General features: G+C 40.4%; 1 protein-coding gene across 2 annotated transcripts in view; it reads left to right on the top strand.

Moving 5' to 3' along the window:
* Nucleotides 1–20,834, top strand: part of AKAP12 (A-kinase anchoring protein 12) — a 31,691-nt gene extending 10,857 nt beyond the window's left edge. Inside the window, exons 1-4 of one of the 2 annotated variants that reach the window (XM_054063134.1) lie at nucleotides 2,557–2,738; nucleotides 11,096–14,931; nucleotides 15,706–17,631; nucleotides 18,201–20,834. In XM_054063134.1, the coding sequence (XP_053919109.1) occupies nucleotides 2,714–2,738; nucleotides 11,096–14,931; nucleotides 15,706–17,631; nucleotides 18,201–18,209 (5,796 nt within the window). In that variant the 5' untranslated portion in view covers nucleotides 2,557–2,713 and the 3' untranslated portion in view covers nucleotides 18,210–20,834. Of the gene's footprint in view, nucleotides 1–2,556; nucleotides 2,739–11,095; nucleotides 14,932–15,705; nucleotides 17,632–18,200 lie in introns of those variants that run through there. The other variant, XM_054063133.1, reaches the window with a different exon arrangement.
* The last annotated feature ends 169 nt before the right edge of the window (nucleotides 20,835–21,003 follow it).

The following is a 21,003-nucleotide window of genomic DNA, read 5'->3' as shown; positions in this document are numbered from 1 at the left end:
TATAGCAGAGTTTAGATAGCAAATGGGTCGTGGATTGAAGCTGTTGGTGTGGGGGGATGCTACCCATTCCACTTTAGGGGCATTTCCCTTCCCTCTGTGCACCCTGCAGTGCCTCTGCTTGTCTGCTCCCAGTCTCTCCACCACTCACCTGAAGGAATAGCTCAATTTCCACTTCTTATATTAGGAGTTTCTACTGCATGGGCCTGTCGCTTCCTTCACAGGGCAGAAATCCTTTTATGTTCATTCATTAGTGATATTAATGTTAATAATGAACTTACAGGAAGGGATGGATTGTTGATACTTTGGTTCTACCTTGATTAAAGTACCCTTTCCTACTACTTTTAATCAGATTTGCATTTTGATGATGAAACCTTTCTCATCAGAGGCAGACCTGTCTGCTCTGTCCTGGAAATCTTGTTCTTGCCTTGCTGCACAAGTGGGGAATGTTCTTCTCTTTTGCCTGTGCAACTAATGCTGTTGGGCGACAGCAGGGGAGGAGTGAGGAGAGGGTATGACGGAGCATGTTTTTCAGTGTCAGCCTGTAGGGCAGCCTAATGCAACTGCGTAGCCCTTAGTATGCTTTGGGTTTCAAAATCCAGTAAAGGCAATTCTTCATCATGCCTTCAGACTACTTGCCATTATCCCAAAAGAAGGTTGCTGTATTTTTTGTTCCAGGCTTTTGTGCTTTCTTTTGGTGTTTTTTATGATATTGGTAGAGGGTTTTGACACTGTAAAAGTGGGATTCAACGTGTTTTATATTTCACTCATGATAAACACTTCTCTTTAAAACGGTAGTCTTAAGTGGATGGCAATGGAGAGAGGATACTGATTAAACAGAGTCATGAAGGAAGAGAAAATACCAGACAATTTGAAGCATCATATGATTTCATGTTGATATTCAGTTTCTGGATCAAGTAACAGTGAAGACCTTTTAAAGGGTGTGAATTTCAAATTAATAGATTATATTCTTGTTGAATAATTCCAGGTTGTAGTCTCAGTGGTGCAGAAATTGTGTTCCTAATAAAAAAAAAGAGATGAGAAGCTCTCTTTGAATGCAGAGAGTTACACATGCCCAAATGCATGATGGGTTGTAGACATGGACAGCACTAGGAATTTGCATGTGGGTAGATTGCCTGGAAAGTCTTCACTTTCCTTGATAATCATCTCATGTGCTTGTGTGATGTTGCTGTTTTAACCATGACTTATTTTACTGTTGTCAGTGGATGTGGCAGCATAATTTATGTGGAAGGGAAAATGATTCTACAAGTTTGCTCTCAAAGGAAAAAAATGCCTTTATGGAGGTGATGCAGCCTGTATTTTCTGGTGACAATACCTGGAAATGACACCATCCATAGAGACAAGTGAAACCTGTCTGATCGAGCACTGAAAAGATAGTTCTTAAGTAAAGACTACATTCAGATATTCATAGCTGTTTATATCCACCTCTCTAGACCTCAAAGTCTGGTCCATGTGTCTTTAGGCAGGTGAATAAAGATGGAAAAGAGATCTCTCTTAAATGCTATATGCAGAGGAATCTCTCCCTATAGAGAAATAGATCATTTCAGCTCTATGCTTTTTCATGTTCCCCACTCATTCTTTATTTTATCTTGTTTGCAAAATCTATAAAATCAGAAAGAATATATCATTACACTGAGGCAAGATAGGTAATTGTTGCAATAAAGAAATATTTTATTGAAGTTGTTTTGGGGTTGGTTGACTTGTTTGTTGTTGTCGTCATAATTGGAATCTTAAATTTGAGAGATGATCCAGACTCATCACCACTACTAGATTAGATTAATTGGGAAGTGTGTTGGTACTGGCAATCAGAGCCACAGACGAAGGCTGTGCACGGCCTCTTGAGTATCTGTGTAACATCAGGACTTCGAAGATATCCAACTCAATCCATAGAAATACTGTTACTATACTAGGAGGTCACCTATATCAGGTACCAATCCTTTACATTTTATTTGATCATATTGCATCCCTTTTAATCAGCAGTATGAGCTGCTGGAGTGTTAAGTTACTATGCTACAAATATCCAGAGTAACACCTTTCTGGAACCCTTAACAGCAGAATTTGAGACCGTTTATCATGTCATTAGGTCTTAGAGAATTCCAATTCAAAAACCCCAAACAAAACAACAAAGACTCCAAGTCTCCAAGTGAGTGTTAATAGGCAAATGAGGAAATGTTTCAGTATGGGGAAACAAGGGTGTTTCATATGTTTTTGGTCGATGAAGGCTAAGCTACTTAGGACAACTCTTAAGTCAGAATACTTTGGTCAGGATATTTTGTGGCAAACTGCATCCAAAAGGCGTTGCGGGAGTGGGAGCCGAAGTGGGATGTTGGTGAGGAAGCGGCTATTCCTTACGGACAGCCGGCACCTCCTCTCTCCAGAGGGCAAAAAAACCCACTTGAGGTTAAAGTTTCGAGACGGACGCGTCGAGGCACAATGACTTAAATTGTCAGCAGAGCAGTGATGGGAAGAGCCGAGAGCTGCTGAGAGGGGCGGGGAGGGAGGCGGGTCTGGTCCCACCCCGGGGCTTTCGCTCTCTGCCCGGGCGAGGGAGGGAGCGGGGGAAAAGCAGCTGCGGCTCTGCTGCCTCCATCCCTTCGGGAGAACCCGCTCTGCTGCCCAGCATCCCCCGCCACGCAGGGAGGGGGAACCTCAGACCGTGAGAAGGAAGTTTCTGGCTCTCACCGTGGCTTAAGAAATGCTGGGGACCATAACAATGACGGGTGAGGCATCGCCAAGGTGTAAAGGCGCCCCTTCGCTTGTATTTTTGCTCTGGGTTTGTGTGGGGGACTTGGAGGAGAGCTGGATGCTCCGGCAGCCCTCGGACTCCGCGCTGGGGTTTGCTGTGCTGGCTCTGGATTTGCTATAGCGGTGCTTTCGGACTTGAAAGCTCTGCCTTAAATGTTTTTATCACAGTGAGAACCCGTTTCCGAGGGAGTGAAGGTTGCTGAAATTTTCTTGTCAGTTTAATCGACCGTTTGATGGGGTGCCTGTAACGACTCTTCTAGATTTGAAGGCGCTGTAACTCGGTTTTCTTCTGCAGTGCCAGAATATGGCATAGTATCTGACACTGAGGAAAAGAAAGAAAAGGTAGTAACTGCATTGATGGTACGTTAATCAAGAAATAATGTAGTAAAGTACCATAAAAGCTTCAACTTGGTGAAACTGAAGGAAATGCAGAAGCGAGCATCATTTGTGAGTTGTAAAAATATTTGCATGAGAGAAATTAAACTCTTATTCCATAGGTGTTTTAATTTTAATGAAGAAAAATCCAGAGGAGATTAACAGGATGACAGGAGGTGTCTGAGTTCTCATGCGTGTGTGGCAGCTGGATCCCAGACTGGGGTATTAGAAACTTGGTGCTGCATGAATTGAACTTTGTGAGTGTTATTTGAGAAAGTTGTGCGTGAGTCACTGAAGTGTGAGAGCTAACATCATAAACTAACTCGGCTTTCTGAAAAAGTAGCAGTATTTGGAGGAGCAAAGAATTAAAAGGGAAAAAAAAACATCTTCCTTTGCTAGTTTCGGACAAACTTGTGTCTTTTTCTGGGGAAAAAAAAAGTGGCACTATGAAATGTAAAGAAAACAAAACCCACAAAGCGCTTTTTTCCTAAAGATAATTAATTCGCATCAGAATTTCTCTCAGATTGATGATGTGTCTTTAGCAATCTAGGAATCTTTTTTATTTCATTTCATTGTGTTAACTATTTACTTGCTTATATTTTATTTACCAAAGCTAGTGAATAAATTCAAGAAATAGGAGTTTACTCATACAAAACACTTTAGCTTTACAATAGTTAATGACAACAAAGCCTGCAGAAGTCCGACTCCGTTTGTCGCTGACCCTGGGGAGGACTGTACGTGATTTGAATCAGTTAGTAGGGGAGGAGATATCCTACCGCTTTTTACAATAGGGTTTTCATTAAATTTGATGTTTAATGAGCTTATCACATGCTGAGTCTTTTTCCTGAAGGGTTCTCTTTTTTTTTTTTTTTAATTTCCTTTTATTGTTAATAATTAAAGATTAAACTTTTTCACAAGCAATCCCTTTATAAGGTTGCACAGTTTGACCATTTGAAGCTTTCCTTCTTTAATATCTCTTGTGGAAACTTGGATTTTCACTGCGGCACAACTGCTTCTGTAGTACGTTTTGTGAGAACCGTGTCTAGCTTGTAGTAGGAGCTTCTATGTCTTTGAAGGGACAGAGTACCTCTCCTTATTGGTATGCAGGAGTGTCTTAAGCAATCATCTGTCTGATTCATGCAGATGCAGCTACATCTGCTTGGTGGTGAGTTTGTCTATGGTAATTACGTTACTCCTTGTGTGGTCATTTTGATAAGGAAAATTTACAATCTGTTTTCATTGTGCATTTTCATTAATCATTAGGAGTTCTCAAAATTGTCTAACATTTCCTGACCTCTATTGCTTATCCCATCCTTGTTCCTAGCTGAGCAGATTTTTTTTTTCTTTCCTTCAAATACCTGAGCACTAGTGTTACATCTGTCTCACGCTCGGTGTATACATTTTATTTTAAGAAGCTGAACCAAGTCGCTGAACATGAGACATGGACAGCATGGGTAACCATGAAATTTCATAAATATTTGTAGCATGCTGGTTTGGTTCCCAAGCAGAACAGCTGGGCTGGTTTGAGAGCAGCTTATTATTGTGAGTTCATTTAATGAAGAATCTTTAACTACAGTAACTGTATATCCAAGCTATGACTAATGACCCTGGCTTAAAACCAAACAAGCAAACAAAATGATTTTAGAAGGACTTTTCTTTTTTTAAATTTTATTTTTTAGTGCTGTTTCTTGAAACATTTAAATGAATAAAGAAATTTCTTTAAATCTTCAATGAATGAATGAAATATGTAACTTCTCTTGCTGGAATTCGAGAGGTTGGTCTCTAGGTTGGGGCAGACAAGTCCAGCTAAAACAAAATCTTCTAAAAATAAAGATTTGAGGGGAATGTTATAGCATCACTGAAGAAACAATTGTGCTTTCTTTTAAGTTACTTTCATATGAGGTTATGTACAATGTCCTTTTCTAGGGCTGTTGCTTTTGCTTTCTTAAGGAATTCTGAGCCCTGAAAAATTGTAGCTGCTTTGCAACGTTCTCTTTTTTTTGTTTTTAAAAATGGACACAAAAGTATGTGAAATCTTTAAACTTAACTCTTCGGTTGCTACCCAAGTACCAAAGGACTTAATGGTATTTCTTTTCAATGCTTTGAAAGGAGAACAGGATTTGAAAGCCCATGAGTTGTGTTAATGCACTGTGAAATTAAATATGCAAAAATGTCTGTAAATCCTCCCTCATTATTTAATAATTCTGAAAGAAACGTCTCCCCACAATTAGCACTGCAAGTCAGTCCTTGGAAATAATTGAATTAATAGAATGGGGAAGGGAGTAGTATATGCTTTCCAAGAAAGTAGTATTTGTACATTGAAGTAGAAACAAATATTGTGAATACTAAGGAAAGGAAGGAAGAAATTGTGAAATACATTGTCAAGAAGCAGCAGTACCACAGGCTTGAAATATTGTTGTTTAAAAAAAAAATTGTTAGAAGGGTAACACCTGGACATCTTTCTACTTAATTTTGTTACTGCAAAGTAAGTGGGGTGTTTGTTTGATTTATTAAAGCCAATCCAGAAATCTGTGTTCAAAAGAATCAGGATTTGCGGTGTAAAGTCTTAAACTCTGCAGTGAAAATCTAAAGGCACAGCTTGGTTTTTTTTGGTTGTGAAAGTATTCTATTTCGTTAATAATTACAAATAGCTACTTCACGCTAAATGAATCTGTTCAGCGTATGTTTTTTGATAGATGGTGTCATTTCAGGCTGTGTTTTATTAAAATTACTGCTTCTCCGTTTTCATAATTCTTGATTTTGGTGATGATTTCTGAAAATAAGAAGAACTGTGTAGTTAAGGCAAAACTGCATTTAACAAATAAAAGCTTTGTATATCATGGACACAGAGTTCAAATTAATTTTTAAAATTGCCTTCTCTTACTTCAGTGTTGTGTGAGTTTTAGAGCAGTAGGTGTTTTGTGGTTTTTTAGTTTTTTTGTTTTCTTTTTTTTACTAGTTGTGTTCTCAACAAATCTACATACAAAGGAGGCAAATGATTGTAAAATACCCCTTTGGCCTTATGGCTTTGGCCTTTGTTTATGCTGGTGCATACCTACTGAGACTGTTGTGTATGTGACTGAAAGCACGATTTGGCCCTAAATTCTTAAATACTGAATAAATGAAAACAGCACAAAGCCCTCTGGAGCCTTTCAGTGGCCAGTGGAACTTGCAAGGCGGGTGCAAGGGTGTGTGTGACATCCATCTGAGAGATTGAGAATGTAGGGAATTCATGGAAAAAATCCAGTGCTGTGCTGCAAATCCTGAGGGGGGGAAAAGTCAATCAGCTCCAGATGTTGACATGGTTGACTGAGAGCACATGAACCGCTGTGGATTTAACTCTTGCAGTCAGTGTACTTCTTTTTCAACTCTGGCATCTACCAGGAGAAAGAAACATTTTCACTTCTAGAGACAGGTGAGGTGATGGAAGCAGTTAAGTTGCACTGCCAAGGGTGTCTATCAGCGTACTAAAAGAGAATTGTTATTTATTAATTTCATTTTCAAGGGGATAAGGCAGCAATTTAATCATTCTGAAAATGTTATTTTTCTAACATCTCATTGATATGCTTCTCTAAAACAGAAATTGTTACCATGGACTAATCTACCTAAGAAATTGTAAAATCAAGCACTTTTGATTCCTTAAGACAGTCACTCTCATATGTTTCTCTCATAATAAAACAAAACACTTGCAGTTACTAAAACACAAGCAGCACCTTGACTCAGTTAAAAATGTTTGAAAACTTAACCTGTATATAAGCAATTAAAATAAAATTTCAGCTTTAGTTTTTAACCACAGTGGATTTAAATAGCAAAATGGATCAATTTTATGGTATGACCTATGATTTTATTGCTGCCTTCAGATAGATATTTTATTGTATTGCTTTCCTTGGTTAGCCCATAGCTGGTGAAGCACACCTACTCGGGACAGACCAAAAGAAATTGTATTCTTAGCAGCGTTTTACTTTTTTTTTTTTTTCCTGTGAGATATTTCAATGAGGCTCTTCTGTGTTTCTTCAAGATGCTTTCTAATGCTCTTAATTCGTTCAGAAAGTGCTAGTTGTCTTGCCAAAATATCTGTGGCAGTGACACACTTAGTTCTGTGAACAGCAATACCTTGTGTAAATAACTTCCAGGGCTTTCAAAGTGGACTTACTCATGATTTGCTTTGCGTTCAGAAGTGCATTTACAGTGTTTGGAAATCAAGAATGTCATTAATAAAAACGTCATTAAAGAATTGGACTGCTAAATATAAAGTTCAGTGTGTACAGTTGACTTCTTGGATCTTCTTTTTCTTCTATGCCCCAGTGGCATCTGAAAATGCTATTGGGGTATATCATGTGAAAGTATGACTTGGACGCATGTTGTGCTGCAGAATTGTCACACAACAGTGGCAGCCTCCTGGTGGCTGGCAGCATGCAGGCAAATTGCCTGAATGACATCTCTTTCCTCAAATGCTGAGGAAGGGCATCAGAAATTCAGTTTAAAAGACTCTTCCAGTGATTTAAACGGGAAAGAAGCAGACAACGTAGAGCCTGGGAGCAACAGCAGCAGGTCACTTAACAGCTGACATCCAAGCTCTGTGTTGCTTTGGGAATGAAATACCTTCTGGATGGGTTAAATGCTTTCTGTTGTGGAATTGAAATAGTAGTGCCTGTACTAAGACTACAAGTATACCCTCTGTGTGCTACCAAGGAGAGATGGAAGTGTGACACGTGTAGCATAGTTGCAACTTCTCAGACTGGTATTAAAAGTACGTGTTTGATTAGTCAATGTTTTTGTTAGTTTTTTGCTTTTGTCATTTATTCAATGAAGTATTGCAAGATAGTGTGTTTGCTGGACTCACAAGGAAGACCTAGTTACTCTCAGCCTGATTTAACAGTTTTGAAAGCCTGTCACTGTGCTCTAAACTATATTCTCTATTTTTATGATTGCATTTGCTGTCTTAATACATACCCATACAGCAGGTTTTGTAATAGTTATTCTGCTCTTTTCACCTGCAAATCATTTTGCAGACACTAAGTCTTTGTCTTAGGATGTTATGAACACATCAATTTATAACTAGAATAAGTTAAAAACCTTTGAATGCTTATTCTGAATGTGAAGAGGTGCATTTACACTAATCTTGCATCTTATTCACATTTTGTATCGCTCCCTTCTTGCAGTAATCTTGTTTACTTGTAAACCCCTGAAATTCCTCTTAAACACTAAATTGGTGTTATAAGAATAATAAAAAAAAACCCCAAATGCGGCCTCAATTGCAACTTTTATGTTTTTTTTTTTTTAAATCTCAGGATTTTCAGAATGGTCAGCATGCATTCCCAGGGCCTGTTGGCAAGAGGAAAGGAGAGCCCTTAGCAAGCTTTGTCTCTAGCCGACCACCAGTTGCCTGCAATGAGTCACAAATGTTGTTCAAACTCACCTCTGCTCTAGCTGCCTTCCTGCTTCTGATGAAATTACTTGGTTTGAACATCTCTGTTTTAAAATGTTGAAGGAGTTAGGGTGTTATCAGAGGTCAGACCTTTAAGTGTTAGGAGTTAACAATTAAAGGAAATAATTTTAAGCTGTTAGATAAAGGGAAAAATAAAAAGCTTTGCTTATGTCAGCTGTGAAACACCATCCAGTAGGCTGCTGATAGTGAATATAAAGATAATTTGTCTTGTATTAGAAGCCTTTTTATACTTGTAGATCTAGTTTTGGGCTGTATCAAAAGAAGCGTGACCAGCAGGTTGAGGGAAGTGATTCTGCCCTTCTAATTTACTCTCATGAGATGTCATTTGGAGTACTGCATTCAGTTCTGGAGTCCCTAGCACAGAAAGGACATGGATGTGTTGGAGTGAGTCCAGGGGAGGGCCGTGAAGATTATCAGAGAGAGCACCTCCCCTGTGAGGACAGGCTGAGAGAGTTGGAGTTTTTCAGCCTAAAGAAGAAAAGGCTTCGGGGAGACCTTGTAGCAGCCTTCTAGTACTTAAAAGGAGCCTACAGGAAAGGTGGGCTCCTGATCAGGGAGTGCAGTGATAGGATGAGGGATAATGGTTTTAAGCTGAAAGAGGGGAGATTTAGGGTAGATATTAGGAAGAATTTTTTTTCCTATGAGGTTGGTGAAGCACTGGCACAGGTTGCCCAGAGAAGTTATGGATGCCCCAACCCTGAAGCCGTTCAAGACCAGGTTGGATGAAGCTTTGAGGAACCTGATCTGGTGGGGTGTCCTTGCCGGTGGCAGGGATGTTGGAACTAGATGATCTTGAAAGTCCCTTCCAACCCAAACCATTCTATAGTTCTATGATTTAGTGGTGCTTCAGGCTTACCTAGAGTGCATCGCCTATGTATTTTTGAAGATACCATTCTTCTCAAAGCAGACATAGGCAAGCAGCATTGAGAAAGCATCTAAGCGGGAAGGGACTTTTGGAGATCATGTGGTACAGCCCCTGTGCAAAGCAGGGCCAACTACAGAGTCAGATCTGATTTAAAAGTTGGATCAATTGAAAACTAAATCACTTTGGGGAAATCAGTGGTGCATATACTTTCGAAATCTGCATCTTGCATGCCTTTGGGCATCAAAATAGCACATGTAAAGCTTAAAAGGAAGAGGCCATGCCTTTCCCTGAGATGCTGCTGTTTGACATTATAATTTTATTTTATTTTTTATTTTGTGGTATTATCATTCCAACAAGGTTGGTCAGAAAGAAGAGCACTTTCACACAAAATCAAGGGTCAAGAACAATGTTAAACTGAAATCCTGACAACATCCAAGCTCAAGAATCTTTCGGTGTCTTGGATGTGTCATAGATTTTCATCATCAGCCATGTGCATCACACAGTGATAACTATTATCAAAATTTTCGTTATAGGCAGCAGCAATTTTACACACTTATTTTTTTTTTTTGTGTTTAAATGGCAGAATGTAAAGGCTTATTGGCCTTTTTCCTTTCCACCTCTTGCATCCAAAGTTACTTGTTCGGGACATGGGGAGTTTTGTGCTGTACACTGGATGTGTGCTGGCTTCTTATCTACTGCATTTCAGGGAGTTTAATGTATATGTCAATCTGTGAATGTAGGCAACTCGTGGCCAGAGGGAGCAATAATACTTAAATTGTCCCAGCAAGACTGAAAGGATGATTGCCTTCAGTGTCCTGAAGGTAAAACTGAAACGATGTTCAAGGAAGAGATAATGGAAACAGACTTGCGAGCAGTGAAGGGTAGGGTTTTACCTGCCTGCATAGTAACAATCTCAATCTCATTGACTTTAAGCAGTGTGGAATTGCTGTAGATGAGATTTCTGTCTGGCCATAGTGGTGGTGAATTGGGAGATGTGGGAGAATTCCAACATTCATGATCTTTAAAACAAGTGTGTTGCAATGTAGCTGCTTTGGCGTTTACAGAAAAATGGGAAATTTCCCATGAGTTTTTTCACATCTTACTATTCTTTTGGGACAGAGCTGTAGCACGAGCTTTTCTTTTCTTGTCATCATTTTAGGTCAACACGCTTCTTTTTTTATTTTTTTTATTCAGAAGTCTCTCTGCATGGAAAGGATACTGAGTTTTTCTTCAGGAATAGTTACATATATCATTCTGTGGATAGAATAGAACCAAATTCTTTTTTCTGACATAAGTTTTCCTTAGAGTAAAAATAAAATAAATAAATAAAAACAAAACAAAAAAAAAACCCAACCCAGCAAAAACCTGCAAAAGAGGGAAAGAGAGTGAGAGAACGTAAGCTCAAAATGTGCATTTGCAAATGAACTATGGAAAGACCCGTACAATGATATAAGGAAGAACAAGAATTACAATAAATTTGAAACAAAAACTAGTCCTTAAAAAAAAAAATATAGTAGCACACAGATAATAGAACATTTCTGTTTGGGAAAGTTTGATAAAAATGAATAAATATATATGTATTTATATAAACGTATAATACAACATTAAATTGAGAAGGAAAATAACTTTTTTTTTTCTTTCAGTTGGACAGACGGAACATTCCAGTGTAACTTTGAAGGAAGACACTGAAACTATGGAGACAAGTCCATCTGACTCAAGTGCCAAGGATGGCATTGATGCTGAGAAAGAGGATGCTCATACAGTTAAACAGTTGCCATCTTTGGAAGAAGATTCAGAAGATGCTGACCATGCAACTGAGCCACAGTCTTATGATCTGGGTTTTAAAAAGGTTTTTAAATTTGTTGGATTCAGATTCACAGTAAAGAAGGAAAAGACTGGAAAATCTGAACCAGTTCAACTGCTCACTGTAAAAAAAGAAACTGAAGTCCCTGAAGGAGCTGATGATCAAAAAGAAGTCAGCTTAGAAGAAACAGCAGCAATGCCTGAGGATACACTCTCTGCAGGAGACAACACCAAAGACACATTGAAAAATGAAAAAACAGAGGACGAATCTCCCAAAACACCAGAAGCAAATGAGGTTTGTTCTCAGTCAGCTGCCTTAGCCACCGACACTGCGTCACCGTTAAGAAAATTTTTTACTCAGGGATGGACTGGATTTAGAAAAAAGAAGAGTTTTAGGAAGCCTAAAGAAGATGAACTACAGTCCCCTACTAAAGAAGAGGACCAAGGAAAAGAGGGAGCAACATTAACCACTGAAACTAGTGAAAAGGAGAAGAAATCTGACTTGGAGAAGCAAGATGAAGAGAAAAATGTGACAGCAGTAACTATCGAGGCACATGAGAAGGAGCAAACTGAAGGTGAAAAGCAAGAGTCAAAAAAGACTGTGGCAGCCGTAGGAGATGAAGCATGTGAGAAGAAAGAGCTAATCAAACATGATGAGGATGGACAAAAAGAGGATGTAGGAGCAGCAGTTGTTAAAGGAAGTGTGAAGGAGAAAAAAGCTGAAGATGATCAAGAAAGGAAACCCGTGGAAGTCTCAGAAGATCTTGGTGAAAAGGAAGAAAAAACTGAAGAAGGAGAGAAGGAAAGTGAGGTGACAGACATACCGCTGAAAACAAGGGCTGTGGTACCTGCTATCACTGATGGTGTGAATGGAGAACTGAAAACATCCTCAGAAGTCCTACCCATGGGAGAAAAAACAGAGTCAGCAGGAGTCAAGTGTGAAACAGAGGACAGAACTGAAATATCCCCCGAAGAGAAACTTGAAGCAGAATCCCAAGCAATTGAAATTTCTAGTGAACAACTTAAAAAATCTGAAGGAAGAGGAGGGAGTAAACCTACTCCACTAGAGAAAGAAACATCTGATGAAAAAGCAGAGGAAGCAGAATTTAAAATGTCACCCACATCAGAAGACATCACTGCAAAGTTAGACACACAAGGAGAAACTCAAGATAGAACCACAGAGAAGAAAGAAAGCAAAGAGCATGAGACAAAACTGGCTCTGGATGCTCCTGGACTGAAGTCCTTTTCTACTTCTGAACATACAGTTGACATAGCGGATGATCAACAGCCAATCAAACCCAGTGATGAAGGCATACAGGGAAAAAACGGCACAGTTATCACTGATACTATCAAACCAGATGAAATAACCACAGAAATAACTCCAGAAGAGGCAGCTGGAAAGAGGCCCCCAGAAGGTATCACAAATGAAGTTGAACTGCTGTCTTCTCAAGAAAAAACTAAACTGCAAGGCAGTCCTTTAAAGAAACTCTTTACAGGTACTGGGTTAAAAAAACTGTCTGGAAAGAAGCATAAAGGCAAAAGAGAAGAATCTAAGTTAGGGGAACAGGGTGAACCAATTCAGCACTTATCAGATTCCCCAGATAGCCCAGAGGAGCAAAAGGGGGAGAGTTCTGCTTCTTCTCCTGAGGAGATTAATGAAATTCCTTCATTAGAAAAATCTGTAGACGGAATGCAAGTCACTGAAAATGAAGATGCTACAATTTCAGATGTGGAGCGAAAAAGAGAAACTGTTACACCCTGGGCATCATTTAAAAAGATGGTGACTCCTAAGAAACGCGTCAGAAGACCTTCTGAAAGTGACAAAGAAGAAGAAATTGATAAGACAAAGAATGCTGCAGTGCCTGCAACTGAAAGTGCTGTTGATGAAAATCAAGGAGAAGTAAAAGAAAATGGGATGGACCAGAAACCAGAGAAAGCCCCAGAAGAGCCCAAAAGAAAGGTTGACACTTCTGTGTCCTGGGAAGCTTTTATATGTGTTGGCTCTTCAAAGAAAAGAGCCAGAAGATCATCATCATCTGATGAAGAATCTGAACATAAGCTTGGCCAAGAAAGCCAAAAAGTAGAAGAATCTGGACAGAGCAAGGAAACAGCCACGGATGCAATTTTTACTAGTTCTCAGGAGAGTGATCAAGGACAAGGGAATTCTTCCCCAGAACAAGCTGGAAGTCCATCTGAAGGTGAAGGAATTTCAACATGGGAATCATTCAAAAGGTTAGTCACACCAAGAAGAAGATCCAAAACCAGAATGGAAGAAAGAACTGAAGACTCTGTTGTGGGATCTAGTCTGGAGCATTCAACATCAGATGGTGAGCCTGGAAAAGATGAATCATGGGTTCCATTTAGAAAACTGATGCCTGGGCGTAGGAAGAAAAAGTCAGATGGGAAGCCAGAACCAGCTCATCTTAAACAAGCAAGAGAAGACGTGGCAGAAACAACTGAAGAAGATTCTGATATTCCAGCTGTTGTTCCTTTATCTGAATATGAAGCAGCAGAGCAGGAGAAAATTGAAGCCCAACAAGCAAAAGATGCTGAAGCAATGAGAGAAGGAACCTCAGAAGAAGAGAGAGCAGAAAAATTAGAGGACACCCTAAGAATTGAGCAAGCACAGGAAGGGCTGGTGCATGCAGTTACTGTTACCGTTGTGGAAGGGGAAAGGGCAGTTACCAGTATTGAAGAAAGGTCACCTTCTTGGATATCTGCTGCTTTGACAGAGTGCATTGAGCAGGCAAAAGAAGAGGAAGAGAAAGAAACTGAGAAAATAGTTGAATCTGATGTTATTGTGGAAGAAGCTGTGGTAGCTGCTAAACCAGTGCCAGAGGCGAGAAAGGATATAAGTGATGACACCACAGCAAGTGAGCTAGAGCTAACCTCAGAAGCAGTGACAGCTCTGGAGGAGACAGCAGAAGCTTCTTGTGCTGAAGAAATAATTGAAATGTCTCTTGCTGAGGAAACAACTGAGATGGTTTCTGCTGTTTCACAGTTGCCAGAAACCCCAGATACTACAGAGGAAGTCACACCCGTACAAGAAGTGGAGGCAACTGAAGAAAACTTGAAAGAATTAGACAAACAGACACAAAAAGTTCTTCATGAAGTTGCTGAAAGAGTAAAGTCATCAGAAGTAGCCCAGCTGGTTAGTGAAAGAACTGTAATTGCAACAGTGGATGGAGCTGAATCAGAAGTGAAAGATGATGCTAAAGATGAGAAAGTTGTAGGTCAGGAAACTACATTGCTTGAACAGTCCTTGAAAAAAGAACAACATAAGGAGGGTGACCTCCAGGGCCTGGGAAGTGCTGGGAGCACTCAGGGCCAAACTGAGGTTGAAGAAAGTGTTCTACAGGAAGGTACAGTGAGAAGTGAAATATCTGCTGCAATAAAAGAAAGCACTGAAGGATGTGAAAATGTAGATGTGTTGAGAGATGAAACCCAGTGGCAGGCATATGAAAAGCCAGTTGTAGAAGACCGTGAAGAAATATCTGAAGTTCAAAAGACAGAGGAACCTTCATCTCAAGATGGAGACTTTCACATTATCAAAGCAATCACTCCCAAGGAAGAGCCGTTTGCAAAGCAGGAACCTTCAGAGCAAGAGAAACTGCCCGTAACAGATTTGACAGTAGATGATACAAAAGATGAATGCATTCCAGAAGTGCAGACTGCAGTAAGTATTACATATAGCACAAAGATTCATCTGTCAAAGAAAAAAATCAGCAAAGATTAGATATTATACATAATTTAGAACTAGGTTGCAGCAATATTACTGTCAAGAACATTTTTTGCGTCCTGAGGCAACTGAACTTTGTTTTCAGTGAGACAGGCATACAGACGTCTAAGAGCAGCAGCCACTGACACTTGTATGCAGAGTAGGGTGGATGCAGTTCCAGCAGAAATAGGGTGGGAGGTGGTATGTGTGGATCAGAAGGTGCAGAAACAATTGTTTTTAGGGCTCCTGCACTGTGCAGTGTCACTGAAGATACTATATGAAAATATGATACATAGGTGGTACATAAAGTACCATACATAGCAGATGGGATCTGCAGCCATGGGCAGAGGTATAATTCTAACTGAGGTGCTTACGCAAAGGGGAGAAAAGAAAGGACACCATTATTTCCAGCTTTAAATGTCTAGGAGTTATGTGGGCAGATGTGTTCCTACCTTTTTCCTTACCTCCCCACCATCTTCCTGGCCTCGTCTATGTTTCAAGTGCTATTGGTTTTCCTTTGCTTTAGGCTGCCCTTTGTTTAATGAGCTGTGTGTCCTGAGAAGCTGAATGTAGCTGAGATCTTGGTCACCCACTAATCCCAGGGTCATCACCTCATGCTCTTCCCGTACTCCCACACCTCAAGTCATTTCTTCTGGTGCTTTTTCACCCAGAATGTTCTTGGTCACTCTGTGCTCGTACTGTTTTTCATAGCTCTGTTGAAATTCTCCACAGGATGAAACCTCTGCCTTGGAGCTTACAGCAGAAGAGCCTGTGCAGCTGGAAGGAGACGACAAGACCCTCACTGTGGGACCAGAGTGCACAGAAGCAGTTGCTACTGTGGTCCTCGTTAAACCTGGCAGACAAGATGAAATTCCTGACTTAGACCCACAAGACCAAGCTTGTAGTAAAGGAGCTCCTAGCAGGCCATCTGCCCAGGGAGAGGAAGAGGAAGATGATGGTGTGCTCCTTGGAGTAAAAAGCACAGAAGTCACTGTTACTGAGGTTCCTCTGCAGGAGGAGGCAAAAACTTCTGTCCTTTCTTTGGAAACAGTTGGCTCAGAACCAGCTGCAAATGCTGAACAAAGTGTGAAGGATGGGGCTGACAGGGAGATTACAGTAACAGAATCTGTGCCCATCCTAGAGCCACAATGCAGAGAAAAAACACCTGAACCTCCCTCCCAGAGTGATGAAACTGAAGGTGGTAAAATGGAAGATGCTGTGCTTGAAACTGAAACACATTTAGAGAGTGATACCACTGTCACTGAGGTACCCACACAGATTGAAGCAGACAGCCTATCTAAGTTGGCATCAACAACCTCGAGTATCACTGATAATGGAAGCACTGTCCTTACTGATATAAGTCCTAAGGAATGTGAGACACTAGGCAGCTTAGCTGAAAAAGAGACTGTGAAAAAAGAACAAGAAATTGTAGAAACCTCCAACTATGAAGAGTTTCAGAAAGAAGATAACAGAAAAGACCAATCAATTGAAACAACCAAAGAAGTATTTGAATCTGGAAAACAGGAAGCTGTGGGAGGTGATGAATGTTCAAGTGCTGTCCAGCAAGAGGTTGTAACTGTGCAAGAAGTAGGCTCTGACTCAGCCATCCAACAAGCTGAAAGCTTGGAGGCTCTGAAAGTGCCTGTAGCAGCTGCAGCAGCAATTGAAGAGCGTGTCGTGGCAGGAAACATAGCACACACAGACACGACAGCTGAAACTGTGCAGTCCTTGGCAACCACACCAGAGCAAATGGCTTCTGAAGAGGTCCCAGTTACTATTGTTGACTCTTCAGGCTGTGGGACTGCAGAGCTTGGTAGCGCAGAAGTACCTGAGCCTCAAGTAACTCCTGCTTCCATCAATGGAATACCAGAGGAGCAAGAGAGGCCCCAGAGTACAGGGCAACCTGAACAAAATGGTATTCTCCTAAGCGACAGCCTGTCTCTCACCGACACGGAATTTGAGAAAGATATTTTTCAGTCTGTGACTATAGAGTCACAGAGTACGAAAATCGTATTGAATGCCATCCAGACGGCTGTTCACAAACTTGCAGAAACAGAAGAGTCAGCTGCCTTAGAGTCAGAGCAGTGCACTAAATCCACAGGGAAAAGCCCATCAAATACAAATATACCTGAGCTTCTGGAAAGTACGCAGGTGGATCATCAACTCCTAGTAAAAGAGGAAGAGGGATGGACTAAAGAACAAGAGCTCCAGCAATCAAGAATAGTGAAAACTGTTACCTTCACAGATTCTGCAGAAATTCATGCAACTGTAGAAAAAACAAAAGACATCTTGTTAACTTCTGAGGTGCTGAAAGATGGACAAAGTCAGAGTTCTTTAACAGCTGTGACTAGCCCTGAAGACAGTTCAAGGGAAAGTGTGAGACTTCAGAAATCTGATGTACTTAGTTCTAGTGTTGAAGATTCAACCAAAGACCCCCTAGACATACATCCACCACAATTAAGAGAGAAAGAGGTTGGGCGGATTATGGAAATCCCAGACCAACATACAGGTCAGCAAACATGCAAAGAAAGCAAGGAAGAACACCACCCACCAGCGGAAGATGGGAAAACGCAGTCGTGGGAGGATGATAGCTGCCAAGAAGGAACATCTTGTGATAGTCCACAAAGTCAGAACTCAGTGGTTCCTGAGGCCTTGAATGTAAGTAACATTTTTAGCCAGCTATTTCTTTCAATACCAAAATAGTTTTGGGGGTCTCTAAAACTATTGTGTCTCTAATTGTTTTTTTTATTTCTCACTTTGCTGCCTCTCTCTCTGGCTACTCAACACCTTGTTTCTTTTCTGTATAGCCACTCTTGCTTTAATGGTCTTTAATTTGGTCTGTAGTTAAGGGTGATATTTCTGAGAGATAGAAAACATGGTTTCCACTTTTTCTAGATATGCACTCGTATGGCACGTGCTTAGTGTATGGGATTTGATCGGCAAACACACTTCCTCTCTAAAACCGCTCTTATTAAAATCCTAAAAGATGTTAGTGTTGCCTTCCATGATAAACCTGGAGTGCCTCGTGTACCAAGGTTCTTTGTGCTCCAGTGAAATCCGTATTAGAAATGGTAGGTATAGTTTCTCTCTAGGACATTTACTGCAATTGCTTAACTAAGTCACGAGACCCTTATCTCTATCTTTGAGAACTGCTTGGGAAAATAAGATATTCTTGAGACAGTAAGTAGCCATTAATAAAGCTTTTTTTACTGTTGTCTTTCTTTCAGATGTGCTAAGCATCCATGTGGCATTTGGAGAGTTGCCAGTCCTAGAGAACAACTGACAATCCTGCGACAAAACCAGGAGCTTTATTTGCTACTCTTTATTCTCGGATGCTAGCATCTGTTCTTTTGAAGACCTCACCTTTTTTTCATTTCTATTAAAAAAAAACAATGCCTTTAATGTTGGCTATTCCCACATGTGTGTTCCATTCAAAGGTCATTTGCCTCTGCCCCAAATATACCATTTAGACTGCAGATGCACAACTGAGTGAATGGACAGACCACTAAAATTTGTGCCATGGTGACTACAGTCCCCTCACTTAACATGTGTCCTGTCCGTCCAATCTCCTTGAATCCCTTCACTCATCCCTGAATCATCCTACCTTCTTTCTGTCACCTCCCTTACTCCCCACATCTTCCGTAGCTGCCTTGATTTCACCTACAAGTGGCTATAGATGCTGCTCAACTTGTGTGTGAGGGGGAAGAGGAGGTCTGACTGATGAGAACACGTGAGACTTTAGCCAAGTAGCAGATGTGTCTTTATCAAACAGCAGGAACTGGATTATGCACAGATTCTTGAGCCAGATGCTCAAGGTTGCTGCCTTTCAGTCCCATTCAGGTATCTCTATCCATCCTTCAGCTGTATTTATGCAGGCGTGATTTGGTCAGAAATTACTTCTACAATGTAGCTTGGAAAGAGGTCGAGAATACCCTTCTTCTGTTCCAGACTTCAGGTGTCAGGACTGGACTGTAATGTGCTGAATATTTATATGTACGTCTTAAGCCCAGTTCTGATTTTAATGTAGAACTATGATACTTCTGTACTATTTAGGTGTACCCTTAAATGAATTTTGTAGAGTAGCCTGGACAGGAAATTGATACCATTGGAGTGGAAATTGATAACATGTAGTTTCCTATTTATTATTCCAGGTTTTTCCCCTTGTAAAATCTCTCACAAACTTTGGCTGTCTTGCTTTGAATATTTATACATATATCATAAACCCAGTTCTGATTTTAATGTAGAACTATGATATCTCTAAAGACGAAAGGAGAGCCCTGACCTGTGTCAGATCCACCAACCACTTCTACTTCCAGTCTTCCCTGGTTTCTGGGAACCCTCCAGACTTATCATTTCCCTGCACTCTTGCTCATGTAGCAACCTCAGCAGTACCACATCCCTCAAATCATGTCCCTCTCATTTCCAAGACTGCTCATTTCTGGTCATTGCCCCATCCAACATCAAGCCTTTAGCCACACCTACATGGTCTAACATCCTTCCTACATTCAATCTTCCCCCTTTTCCAGCCCCTGCCTAAACCTCTTTCCCACCACCACATTTTCCAAAATCCTCCCTGCCCTATCAATTTCCTATTTTTACAGAGGGAGGAATAGGAATGAGGGTAAGGGCTTGGTGGTGAATTCTACCTTGGACTGCAAAAAGTTGATGAGACCTTTGGATGGTGAGATTTTTAAAACTTCCATGTGAGGTGGATTGGACTGACAACAGCTGTAGAGCAGAATGAGTTGGGTGATTTAATGATGGAACAAAGCCCCAAGACTGATAGTTCTGGGATTTCTGTTCCCAACAGGAGTTGGTACTCTCTGTTGTTTACATTAAAATCAAACACGGGGTACAAGTTTGTACTTTCAGCTCTGATTTCCAGAAGGTTACAGATGGCACTTCGTGAAACTGATGCCCATCAAGTTAAACAATAACTCACTATCCTACCTGTATAGTAATTTATTATAAAAACAACTTTTAGTGTACTAATGCTCCTCGAGGCTGCACATACAGCAAGCAATGTGACTGATTGCACTGGTGTGATTGCACCATCTGGTGCTGCCCTGCGTGGAAGCATCAAAAGATTTTTCCTTACCTCAGAGCAAATTATATAAATATTTAAAGCTGAACAAGGTGGTTCCAACCAATCCAGTCTATCTCTGTCCATGGTTAGCAGCAGCTTTTCCCCTTAGCTTTGGGCAATTCCAGCAACCTCAACTGGTTTCCACAGGTTTAAGCTGACTTGCAAGTTAATCATGCTCTTAGTAACACCTCACAAGTGCAAACTTGGCTGAATTTGTACAAATTGTATACCTATGTACATTAAGCCATATTGCAATAACTGCAGCAGGCAAAATGAAATAACAATAGCATGACCTGTGTGATCCTGATTCTTACGTTTGTAGCTCCAAAGCTGTTAATAATATGTAAAGTTAACTCTTGTCTGAACCTCCTTTAAATAAAGCTAGCTTTACCACGATGTAAATTGTCTGTTGGTAGTAATTGCACAGGTGAGTGCTTAAACTTGCCTGTTTACTCCACTAATCCAGGGCCTAGGTAAGCAATGCAACAAACTTAACTATAAGACAAATAGAAAAGCTGCTTCTTATAACTGATAGCTAAAAAAGCGCTGCACCCGAAACCACGCTAATGGTGCAAGGAGCATGCCTCCACATAGAGATACTATTTTGTTCCCGTATATTCCTTTGGCCTCTGAAACTCTCATTTGAGACTGTGGCTTCTGGCTTGTGCTGAAGAGCTTGAAGCTTTCTCTAATCCAATGTACTGGGTTACCAAATCTGATCTTGTGTTTTTAAGGTAGATTTTCATTGATCAAATAAAATACAACTACAAATTTGTTCTAATGTGTGTATGTGGTGTTTTCTTCAGCTTGCTTACTGTAAATTACTTTCTGATAATTGCTTCATCTTAGGAGTTAGATTTGCTCCTGACAGTTCTTTTTTTGTTGACTGATGTTCCACTTTTGATGTGAACTAATGGAACTAATTACAGAATTCAGCTGCAATT

The sequence above is a fragment of the Cuculus canorus genome, chromosome 3 (genome assembly GCF_017976375.1).
Source record: "Cuculus canorus isolate bCucCan1 chromosome 3, bCucCan1.pri, whole genome shotgun sequence".
Lineage (NCBI taxonomy): Eukaryota > Metazoa > Chordata > Aves > Cuculiformes > Cuculidae > Cuculus > Cuculus canorus.
Note: the sequence above shows the minus strand (reverse complement) of the source record. Positions and strands in the feature narration are given on the sequence as shown.